Source organism: Microcaecilia unicolor, chromosome 11 (genome assembly GCF_901765095.1).
Source record: "Microcaecilia unicolor chromosome 11, aMicUni1.1, whole genome shotgun sequence".
Taxonomy (NCBI): domain Eukaryota; kingdom Metazoa; phylum Chordata; class Amphibia; order Gymnophiona; family Siphonopidae; genus Microcaecilia; species Microcaecilia unicolor.
The window spans coordinates 50,958,160-50,970,436 of record NC_044041.1 but is presented as its reverse complement, the minus strand read 5'-3'; the positions used below and the strand labels follow the sequence as shown (position 1 = coordinate 50,970,436).

The following is a 12,277-nucleotide window of genomic DNA, read 5'->3' as shown; positions in this document are numbered from 1 at the left end:
GCCCTCTCCTCAAGTCACTTCACTTCTCTGCCCTAGAGGGCTCACGATCTAAGTGTTTTGTACCTAGGGCAATGGAGGGTTAAGTGATTTGCCCAAGGTCACAAGGAGCTGCAGTGGGAATCGAACCCAGGTTGCCAGGATCAAAGTGTGCTGAACTAACCATTAGGCTACTGCTCCACTCCATATCCCTTATAGTTGCTAGTGTCTATGCCTCTGGGGAGGGGGGGGGGGGGGGAATGTTCAGAACTTGTTTAGAGTTTCACTGATATCGTTATTTATTTATTGCATTTATATCCCACATTTTCTTGGTTGTATCTTAAGATGATGTATGTATGCCTTCTGAGCTTAATAAAAATTTTCAAGTTCAAAAATGAAAACAGAATTTGTAAGGCAGCAAAGAGATTAGATGTTTTCCATTTTATAGATGGGGGGTTGGCAAGGACATGCACTCCATTCCCTTGACTCCAGGCAGGATTTAATAAATCTGAACCATTCCAGATAAATGTTTAAGTTGTCCTTAGCATCTTCCCATGCAAAGATGATTTCCCCACCTCCAATATCCATATGATTAGAAAGTTCTTCCTCAAATCTAGATAGTGCTGCATTGTTCTAGTATCGCTATAAGACTGATAAGCGATATTAGTGAAGTAAATTGCCTGTGGTGTAATTCAAGAGTTATATTTATCTGTTTGAAAATACACTGCCCAATACATATCATAGGGCAGTTTACAATCAAAAAATATATGAGTCCAAAGTGAGGAAAGGAAATACATAAATCGTACCTACATTTCAGTGTACCCACTTACACCAGGTCTATAGCTGGCGTAAGTGGGCAGGCATAAATACGGCACTTATCACCTCCCCAATGAACACCCCCTCATCTTTATTCATTAAGGGGAAATTCTATCCCTGGGAACCATAATTTTGGTGCCTCAATGCCGTGACTAAGTGCAATTTTATAACAGCATCTTTGAGTCAAGATTCCATCATAGAATACTGGTGTAAGTCAGCCTCAAACAGCCAACATTTAGGCATGCCTACTTATATCATATGTTAATAGCAGGCATAAGTGGGTGCACCTAAGTGAGCCATGCAACGTATGTATCACACAGTATTCTCTAAGTTGCATGAGTTGCTAGATGACGTGGCATATCATATTGTTCCTACTCATGTATGCCCCCCCCCCCTTGTAGGTGTGTGATTTCGTTTTTTGACGCCAATCACGTGTGTAGGTGCTAGTGTTCTATAACTTTGGCATGCTATTGGTGCCTAACAATATGTGCTAAGGTACAGAATTGCTTTTTAGTGACTTGCACAGGAATTAGAACAGCACTGAGCACTTTGCTAGCAGTTATGCACTTAAACATTCTCATGCATGTACAAGTATTCTGTAAATTTTAGGGGCTCTTTCACCAAGCAGCAGTAAAAGGAAGCCTGTGGTTGGTGCGTGGGATTGCCACACGCTGAGGCCATCTTTTACCACTGCATCTAAAGGTGTGGGGGGGGGGGGGGGGGGGGTTGCAGGAGGCAGTAAATGGCTGTGTGGTAATTTAAAAAATTGCCATCCAGCAATTTAATTCTGGAGCCCTTACTGCCTCCTATTTAGAAGGCAGTAAGGGCTCCAGCGGTAACCCAGCAGTAATTGGGCAGTGCGTGACACTGCCTGATTACAACCGAGCATGCTCACTCTCTGCCCACCAGCACTAGAAAATAAAAAATATTTTCTACCACCAGAAATGATGTGCGGCAGATCAGGAACTACTGCTGGGCTCCTGGGCAAGCCCAGCAGTAGGGCTGATTTGCTGTGTGCAAACCCAGCGGTAGCCCTACCGACGTGATAAAAGGGCTCCTTAGTGCAAATGACGCTTTAATTTATGCAACCTGTTAAAAATATGGGGGGAAAGGGATGTCCTGAATATAGAGAGTCAACAGTAGATGATATTCCATACTACCTCTTCACAACAAGCTGCAGAGATTCCTCTTGCTGCTCAGGAGTTAGCAATAGGCACTGCAGAGGACTTCTGGGGCTCCCCAACGTGCTGGAGTGACGGCGACAGTTCACAGAGCCAGCCCACCACCAGGTGCTGTCCCTGTTGGAATTCAGTGGCATTTTCCCTCTATCGTAGGTCAAACAGCACACGTCTATCAAGTCCCTGCCATACACAGGGACTCGGGAACAATGTCTCTCATTGCCAAAAAAGATCCGGTCCAGGCGCTCTTTCAGAAGTTTGCTCTTTTCCTCCACCGATTCCTTTATTGAGAAAGTGAGTGGTTTTTATTAGTGATGATTAAAAAGATCAGAAAGCTACATAGCAAAACTCTTATCCCTGCTTAAGGGAGAATTTAGACTCGTACTTCAGAAAAGCTGAAATGTTATGAACTGGTGAAACATCCTCAGGTTTCATATAAATTCCCCCATATCAACAATGCAACAAAACAATCACATTACAGTGAACAAATGCAAAAATAAAAGCATCTGTGCCAAATCACATAGCAGTTGACAGCAGAAAAAGATCAACTGGTCTAGAGGCTGACCAAAACTGTTTTTTTCAGTTTCAGCCAAAACCAAAAATTCTAGTTTGGTTGCGTGAATGTGAACCAGTGAGGGCTACAGGGGATAAGAGCTTGCAGTCTGCAGCCCTCTGCTACACCCACAATATCCAGTCCAAAATGAAAAAATTATGTTCTTACCTGATAATTAATCATACCAGACCAGTCCAGACTAATGGATTGTGTCCATCCACCAGCGGGAGACAGAGAAAATAGTTCCAAGAAATCCGTCCCTTACGGCTATTGTGCAGACTGGAATGTTCAGTATTTCGAATAGCCAATGGTGCCCTGAGGTCTAGAAGAAAACACAGTTAATACCAAACAGGCAAACTCTTGGAGCCAATGTGCAGAACCTCACTGCTCCTGCTCAGCTGACGGCAACTGTAACTTCCCTTCACAGTAAAGCGATCAGGAAGCAATGTGCCATACTGGGCATGCCCAAGCATATACAGTTCCTCCCCCAAATCCGAGGAAAGAACTCTGTGGTCTCCAAGCAACACAAGTCATATAGAGCTGGCACAACAACAAGTGGCAGGAGATTTAACAGAGAAGATGAACTAGGCAGCACCATGGAACATCAAGGGAGAACTAAACAAAAAAACACTCTGACAGACATTAGCCAGGGAGGGCATCTGGACTGGTCTGGTATGATTAAAGGAAAGAAAATTATAAGGTAAGAACATAATTTTTCCTTGTCATCTATACCAGCGCAGTCCAGAGTAATGGGATGTAGCAAAGCAGTCCCCCAAAGAGGGTGGGAGAAATTGAAGAAGAGCACAGAAGGTTGAAAAATCGGCAAACCTATACACACAGGAAGAAACCCAGCAACAGAAAACGATCCAAACATCTAAACCACCAGGCTACCAAAACGGAACAGAGACTGTCACTAGAAAAAGTACCTAAGCCATAGGATGTGTAAAACGTCCTGAACAATAGAAAAACTAAGTATCCCTGTCTCGAGAGAAGCAAAAGAAGCAGTCACATCTAAGAAAAAGAAGAACATTCACTCATAGACCTGGGTTCACTTCTTTTGACCCGGGCAGGAAAGAGACTAAATCTCAGGCCCACAAGTCCACCCCAAGTCCAAGATGGTTGGAGGAAGCAACCTAAGGAGTATGCAGCCCCAAAACAGTGCACCACACTTCACAGAAATAAAGGAAGCAAGGCCTGTAAACCACCTGGACCCCGCGTCTAGTGAGGGAATCAAACTCCACTGAACAAGGAGAAACTCCAACGAAGAGTCGAGAGAACCAACTAACTTGAGCATGCCCGACTCTCCAGTAGAATAAAGAAGAGCAGGAAGCAGCATACCAGAGTTCAACCGCAGAAAAGGAGTACTCCTGAACCAGCTTGCTCTGGACATAGGGACCAAAAACAGAGCCAAGCGAACAAAAAAAGAAAAAAAAAAGAGGAATGCCAAGTCGTCACACTGTGGTGTATAGGCCCCCAAGGCACCATAAAGCCACAAAAGTAGCATGGATGTATTCAAACTCCAGAAAATGAAGATGCTTCTTGCCAGCCACCAAGGGACCGCGCCAAGAAAGGGAATAAATCTGCCACACAATGGTGCAAAAGAATAGCGGTTAACAGAAGGCAAGGCAGCCTTGTCCAGCATTCTGAACTGCAGTATGCCCCAGCTGCAGAGAAGTTACTGCATCCAACACGCAGAGGTGCTGTGGTCGACAGACACGATGGAACTATGGCAGAGGTGAAACTGCGCTCCACAGTCAGAGATGGATTCGTGCTTGACTGGAACAAAGTGGATTCACGCTCAAAGAATATGAATGGAGCCACAAACCTCTGGCAGAGATGGAGATGTGCTCAACATGCAAAGAAGAAACTGCAAGAAACAAACAGAGGAGGAGCAGCGCCTCACCAGAAGAGCTGGAGATTTGTCCATCCTGCAGAACTGGAGCTGCGGTAGCGATGGAACTGTGTCAAACATGCAGACAGGAAGCCACACTCAGCCTGCAGCGATCGAGCTGCGCTCTGCCAGTAGTGATTGAGCTGCGCTCAACATGCAGTGAATATCGAGAAAGATATGCACTCAACATACATAGATGGAGCCATGGCCAACAGCCAGAGAAGGAGGTGGAAATGGAATTGTGCACCAAATGCAGACTCGGAGCTGCACTCACCTAGACAGAGTTGCTCACTAGAAGCAGACAAGGCACCGTGCCCTGAGAGACACTTACGGCCCCTAAGAGACGTATCCACGCATGACATGCAGAGACAGATTACCACCATACAGAGAGCATGAAAGCCGTGGGAAAACACAGAGATGAACCCATGCTCTCTGAGCTACGACTGCTCCCCTAGTCAACCAAAATGGAGCAGCAATTAACATACAGAAAGGAACCCCTGCGAAGAAAGCGGTATGCACCACGCAGCTGGAAACCTCAGGCAATAGGGGAGCAAGAGGAAACTGGTACATTGCCTAGAAGGAGGCCAGGCCAGGAACAAAGAGGTAGTCACTAACACCAAACTGAGGACAAACCAGCCAAGGAAAAGATGAGCTCTACACACGGAAACAGAGCCACATCCACCTGCAGAGAAGTACAGCAAAGCGCCCAGCCAAAGAGGCGACAATCCAGTCGCAATGCAACTGCTCTCCCAATCTAGAGAGAGAACTGCACCCCCTAAAGAGAAGAGAGAGGGTGCCAAACTTGTCACAAGAGAGGTTCCTGAAATTAAAAAAGGAGAAATCCACCTGCAGCAGACTATAATTCCCACTCGAAACCAAGCAAATGCTGTGGAGAGAAGCAGATGATGGGCAAACTAGCTCTATTAAAGATGCACCTAATCATAGCTGGCTGATGAGGAATCCAGGACCACAGAGTATCATCTAAAACTAGCCCATCACAGCTACCAGCACACCCCTGGCTCCACTGTCATTCAGAAGAATCTGGGACAGGAACTAACAGCCAGCAATCCAGAGCAGCTGCATGATCCGTCCACCATCTTCTAGGAGTCAGAGAAAATACTGAACATTCCAGGTAGCACAATACCTTTAAGGGGTGGATTACTTGGAACTATTTTCTATATCTTGTTCCACTGTTGTATAGACACAACCCATTAGTCTGGACTGCTCTGGTATAGATGACAAGGAAATAATTTAAATAGTGAACGACTGTATTACACCTCCAAGCAAAATAGCCTCCACGTGCATGGACCACAGCTAATAAAAAGAAACTAAAAGATAAACCTTCAACTCTGTCTGACACCTCTATTTTTCTACTGTCCGACTCTGACTCCTACTGATATTAGGCTTTAAATTTTTTATTCTGAATCTAAAATACTGGCAGAGTGGGGTCTCTAGACAGAAATATTTGGGGTGCTACCAGGGGGGCAAGCTAGGTATGGGGGGAAGGGAGAGTCAAAGTGATATTTTTGCAAATCATATCCCCTCACTCTGTAATTGATAGCATCATTCAATATATTCTTCTGTATGGGAGTGTTCATATTCCCTAACAATGGAGCTATCCTTCTTAGAACGTGCCATGCAAAAAAATATTCATATTGTGATTATCACCTTATGAACAGCAGAAGCTCCTTCCACTGCCAGGCACTTTGTTTAAAGTAGACAAGTTTTAGTTTTTGTGATGACTCTATAGGATGCAGAGACCACAAGTCCTGAGCATATTTATTTTGGGTGGCAAGGGCCACCTTTGGAAGCTCTTGCCCCAGAGCCTGCTTTCAGACAGTCCAGACACTTTGCAAAATAACACAAAATCCTGCAAAGAGACACTGAAAACCTATACAGGGAAAACTTACAAACCATAACAGCCCTGACCCATCTATGAAAAAAATTGTTATAAATATTAGACTGGGCCATAGAGCACCAGTATATCTGCTACTGGGAAAGTGGAACAAGTTACACTGTTACACAATACCCCCCCCCCCCCCACACACACACACACACACACACTACATTTCAGAAGAGTCCTTCTCATCAGTAAGTCACGCAGAACACGGACAGACATTCACCTGATACAAAATAGGGGACCACAAAAAACATGCAGACAAAAACTGAAATAGAGACCCCCAAGTAAGCCAGACTACATAAGCAGTGAAAATACTGATAAAAAAGAAACAGAAATGCATTTTCTCCTGTACTCTAGGGATTCCCGTGCGGCAATGCCAACGAAGCCCATTCAAAATGAATGGGCGATGTCGGTATTGCCACACAGGGAATTGCTAGCGCAGTTTAGTAAAAGGGGCAGAAAAATAGAAAAGAGCTACACTTCCCAAAGCAGACACATATCAATCCTTAAAAAGTACTAAATAAAAATATTTTTTTACTTTTCTACCTTTGTTGTCTGGGTACTTTTCTAATTGGGATGGTTCCAATCTGTTTTACTATTTGTGCCGGTCTTCTAAATAGCTATCGGGTTTGCCTTTCCATTTCTCTCTCGTCCTTCTTCCTTTTTCTTCTCTACATTTGTCTGGAACTGATCCTTTTTTTTTTTTATTCTTTTTTTCAATTTCTCTTCTCTGCTTCTATATCTACCCATACATAATGTTTACCTTCTTCTCTCACCCTCTAGTACTTAGTCGCCTTCTTTTCACCTCTCATCTATCAGCTTTTCTCATTTTCCTCTCATCCTCTCTCTAGCAATCTTATTTCCCCTTCTGTCTTTCGCCTTCCCAAGTCTGCTAATCCACCCTCTATCTTTCACCCAACTCCCTAGTCTCCATTTCCATCCTCTGTACTCACCCTCACAGCCCTCATCTACCCTCCACTGCCTCTCATTCCATCACCAGCCTCTACTCCATCCCTGTCTCTCCTTCCTTCCCTTGTCTCCAGGACATTCTGCCTCTTACCTTTTATACTCCATCTCCTATTACCTTTCTTGACCACATTAACTCCATTTTCACCCTCACTCCACCCCCGACACAACCTTAGGAAGAAACTTAGGGTGTGTGCGGAGAACTACTGTGTTATGATGAAATTTCATGTAAAGTGGATCTGCTACTAGGGCCTAAAGTTCACTGACCCTAAGAGCTGAAGTAACAGCCACCAAAAACAAGACCTTCCAGGTCAAATACTTCAGATGACAAGAATCAAGCAGCTGTCACCAGCTGGGTGAGGACGACGTTGAGTTCCCATGAAACAGGTGAAGTTTTGATAGGGGGCTTTGTCAAGAGCAAATCTCTCATGAAGCGAACAACTAGAGGTTGTCCAGAGATGGGCTTACCTTCTACAAGGTGACGGTAAGCACTAAGTGTACTAAGGTGCACTCTTACAGAGTTGGTTTTAAGACCAGACTCAGAGAGGTACAAAAGGTAATCGAGCTGAGTGTGTGTAGGGCCCTGCCCTCACACCAGATGGCAAACCTTCTTCATTTGAAAGAATAACACCTCTTAGTGGAATCTTTTCTGGAAGCCAGAAAGACCCTGGAGACATCTTCAGGAAAATGCAAGGAAGAAAATTCTAAGCTCTCAACATCCAGGCTGTGAGGGCCAGGGACTGGAGGTTGTGATACAAAAGAGATTCCTTGTTCTGTGTGATGAGTCAGAAAACACTCCAATCTCCAAGGTTCTTCGGAGTATAACTCCAGAAGAAGAGGGAACCAGATCTGCCTGGCCAAATAAGGGGTGATGAGTATCATGGTTGCCCCAGACTTGCTTGAGTTTTAGCAAATTCTTCCCCATGAGAGATGAGAAGATATGTATACAGAAGGTCATTCCCCCAATGACGGAGGAAGGCATCTGATGCTAGTTTGTCATGGGCCTACAACCTGAACAGAACTGAGGGACTTTGTAATTGATCTGAGTGGCAAAAAGATCCACCGAGGGGGTGCCCCACACATGGAAGACCACTTGTGCGGTTGCATGGCCCTGCTCAGCCTGACAGCCAGGCAGTTCACTTTGTCCACAAGATAAGAGGCACAAATGGGGCATACCATGCTGGACAACCCAACACCACATCCGAACAGCTTCCTGACACAAAGGGCGTGATCCGGTGCCCTCCTTCTTGTTGGTGTAATGCATCTCAACCTGATAGATAGTTTGTTTGAATGAATGAATACAATTTGGTGAGAGAGACGATCTTTGAAACCTTTAGAGCATTTCAAATAGCCCGAAAATCCAGGAGATTGATCTGGAGATCTGTTTCCTGGGTGGATCAAGTACCTTGGGTGTGAAGCCCACCTAAATGAGCTCCCCTCCCCAAGTGAGATGCATATGTCTTCCCTCAACTAGCAAATTGTGCGGTATGGTCACTGTTATTGCAGTTATGTTCTGCTGCAGCCAGCCAATATCTTGCCCCTTGCTTCAACTGAGGAGCTGCTAGGTCTTAGACGCACGCTTATTGCAGAGTCTTTCCTGCAGAGAAGCGGTCTTAAACCATGCATATAAGTGAATCATGCACTTATCAGTGGTGCACTAAACAGAAGTTTGTCCCCATAGAAATTGATGGCGCCAAAAACGGGACCGAAGTATGGCATGCAGTTAAACAGAGCATGCGCTTATCCGATGTGCACTTAAATGGAGAGCACTGTATTCGTTTAGCATGTTTGCTTTATCCTCATCGCTCTCTACATAGCTAATTTCAGTATCTTTCAGTCTTGCAATTCCATTCCTATTTTTTCTTTCCCCAATATCTAAAAAAGGTCATCACCTTTCTTTATGTCTTTAGATATTCTTTTCTTCTGCCTGCGCTTTCACTAGCCATATTTCCCTCTTCATTTCTTTGAGCTTAATCCAGTAAACTTTTCCATGATTCTTTCGTTGCGTTATTCTGTATTTCTTGAACGAAGCCTCTTTTGTCCTCATTTTTTTAGCCACTTGTTTGGAGAACAATATAGGCTTCCTGTTTCTCTTATTATTATTTACTTTCCTTGCGTAAAGATCAGTTGCCATATTTATAGCAGTTTTCAGCTTGGACCACTGCACGTTCTCCTCTCCAGTTCCTAACCCTGCCATAAGCGCCTTCTTCAAATATTCCCCCATTTTACCAAAATCAGTACGTTTGAAATCCAGTACTTTGAGTTTTGTGCATCTGCACTTTGCTTTTGCTCTTGCATCAAACCACATCATGTGATGATCACTATTACCTAGGTGGGCACTCACACAGACATTGGAAACACTTCCTCCATTTGTGAGCACTAGATCCAACGTAGACCCTTCCCTCGTGGGTCCTGTCAGCCGTTGTCTGAGCAAGTCACTTTGAGAGTGGCATCCACAATTTCTCTACTTCTTTCCGATTCTGCCAACGGGACATTTCAATACGCATCAGACAAGTTGAAATCTCCGAACAATAGCACCTCCCCTTTCATACCAAGTTTTGGCGTTCTTTTCCCTGCTAATAAGTAGGCTGAAGAGATAGTGTACTTTAACCAACAAAATAGAGTCACTTTAGAAGTCAACAAACCCTTTTTGGGTCCCAAGAGCAGAATGGAAAGATGACCAAAGCACCAAAAATCATTAGTGACCTCTAAATAGCGTATAAGAACTCTAACATCAAGGAGAAAAATTCTTATCCACAAACTTCTTTAGAAAAGGAGTGTAAATACAGAGTTTGATTAATATGAAAAGCAAAAACACCTTAGGCAAAAAGGAAGGGACCATTTGAATAGACACCCTAGCTTCAGTAAAACACAGAAAGGGGTCTCTACAAGATAAGGCTTAAAGCTCTGACAGCCTTCTGGCTGAAGACATAGTTGCTAAGAAAACTGTTTTCAAAGTAAGATCCTTAAGAGTACTTTGCATAGGGATTCAAAAAAGGTTTTTTTCTTTTTGAAGGGCCTTAAGAACAAGATTAAAGTTCCATTCAGGTCAGACCTGCCTAGAAAATGGCTTAAGGTGAATGACACCCTTCAAACAAAGCATAACATCTGAATGTGTTGCCAAAGAAGACTGTTGGGTACGATCACAAAAACAAGCCAGAGCCGCCACCTGAACTTTGAAGGAATTGAGGGATAGACCTTTAAGCCCTTCTTGAAGAAAGGATAGAATTTGTAGCAGTGACACTTTAGATAAGTTTTTTTTTCTGAAAATCAGGGCTCAAAAGTTCTCCATACCCAAGCATAAATAGATTCAATGATTCAAAGTTTCTCCTTACCCGAGCATATATAGATATTTTTAGGGCCTGAAGAAGAGTAGCAATGACTTCTTCCATGTAACCTTTCTTCCTTAGGCGTCATCTTTCCAAAAGCAATGCCATAAGACCAAACAGGGAGGGATCAGCCATTAGAACTGGGCCCTGAATCAGAAGACCTCTATAATTGTGTAGAAGTGTAGTATCAATCTTCAATTGCATCATATCTGCATACCAAAGATATCTAGGCCAATCCAAAGCTAAAAGGATCGTTATCACTGGATGACATGCAATGTGAAGTATCTTAGTATCATAGTCCTTAAAATTGGCTACAGAGGAAAAACATATGGGTGGTCTGTTTGCCACTGTTGTAAAAAAGCATCCAGACCCTCCACATTTGGGTCATTCCAATGGCTGAAAAATCAGCAGATTTGAGCATTCCTCCTGGATGCCATTAGATCTATCCCCGAGAATCCCCAAACATGCGAAAATGTTGAGAAAATTCACTTTGGAGTTCTTGCAATAGGAGCTGCTGAAATTACAGGAATGTGGACCTTAGCCCAGCAGAAAAGAATCTCTGCTTCTTTAGCTAAATGAACACTCTTGGTTCCCCACTGCCTGATAACATAGGAAACAGTGTCATGTTGCCTGAGAGAATCTTCACTGGCTTCCCTCAAAGATGAGCAAAAGAAAGTAAGGCTTTTCAAATGCATGAGTTCTAGATGATTGATGTACTAAGACAAACCACAAGCTGAGACTTTTTTATTTTTAAGAGGCAGGAGAAGCTGCGGAGGGGAAAGGTGGTGGGGAGGGAGAGGGACCTGGCACCACTAGGTTTATACCCAAAAGGCTAAGAGAGAAAGCCTTTGCCCCAGAAGCTCAACTGAAACTTCAGAAAGGAAACAGGAGCTCACCACAGGAACCTGAGACAGAGCTGCATATCGAGGTTCTACCGCCTGATGGAGATAGAGAGATACTGAGTGGAACCTAGTGCACAGCAACCTTATGTGGCAAAATTCTAATTTGCTCTCTATCTCCACCTGCTGGTAGATGGGCACAACCCACAAGTATGGACTAATCCAGAGGTTTTCAACCCAGTCTTCACCCAGTTAGTTGTTGTTTTCAGGATATCCTGACTGACTGGGTGTGCCCCAAGAACGGAGTTGAATATCCCTGGTCTAATCTTTTGGAGACGCTAAGGAAGACCATGTTGCAGTTTTGCGAATCTCCTCAATGGAGCCTGACCTCAAGTGAGCTACCAATGCAGCCATGGATCTGACACTGTAAGCTGTGACATGCCCTTCAAGAGTCAGACCAGCCTGGGAATATGTGAAGGAGATGTAGTCTGCTAGCCAGCTGGACAGAGTGCATTTACCAATGGCTGCCCCCATCCTGTTTTGGTCAAAAGAAACAAAAAGCTGGGTGGACTGTATTGGTTTTATTCCACTCCAGTCAGAAGGCCAAGGCTCGCTTGCAGTTCAAGGTGTACAGTGCACTTTCACCAGGATGGGTATAAGGTTTTGAGAAAAATGTAGGCAGAATAACTGACAGGTTAAGGTAGAATTCTGACACCACCTTCTTAAGAAACTCTACTGTGATGAAACTTTGTGTAAAAGCAGATCAGCTGCTAGGGCCTGAAGCTTGCTGAGCCTGCTGAAGTGACCGCCACCAAAAAAAGAACCTTCC

The 12,277-nt window shown here is 44.1% G+C and overlaps 1 protein-coding gene across 3 annotated transcripts in view; it reads right to left on the bottom strand.

Annotated features, from left to right (window-relative positions):
• Positions 1-12,277, bottom strand: part of EP400 (E1A binding protein p400) — a 401,921-nt gene that overhangs the window by 124,350 nt on the left and 265,294 nt on the right. For all 3 annotated transcript variants that reach the window (XM_030219806.1, XM_030219807.1, XM_030219808.1), the window contains one exon: positions 1,953-2,251. In XM_030219806.1, coding sequence (XP_030075666.1) covers positions 1,953-2,251 — 299 coding nt within the window. The remainder of the gene's footprint in view (positions 1-1,952; positions 2,252-12,277) is intronic.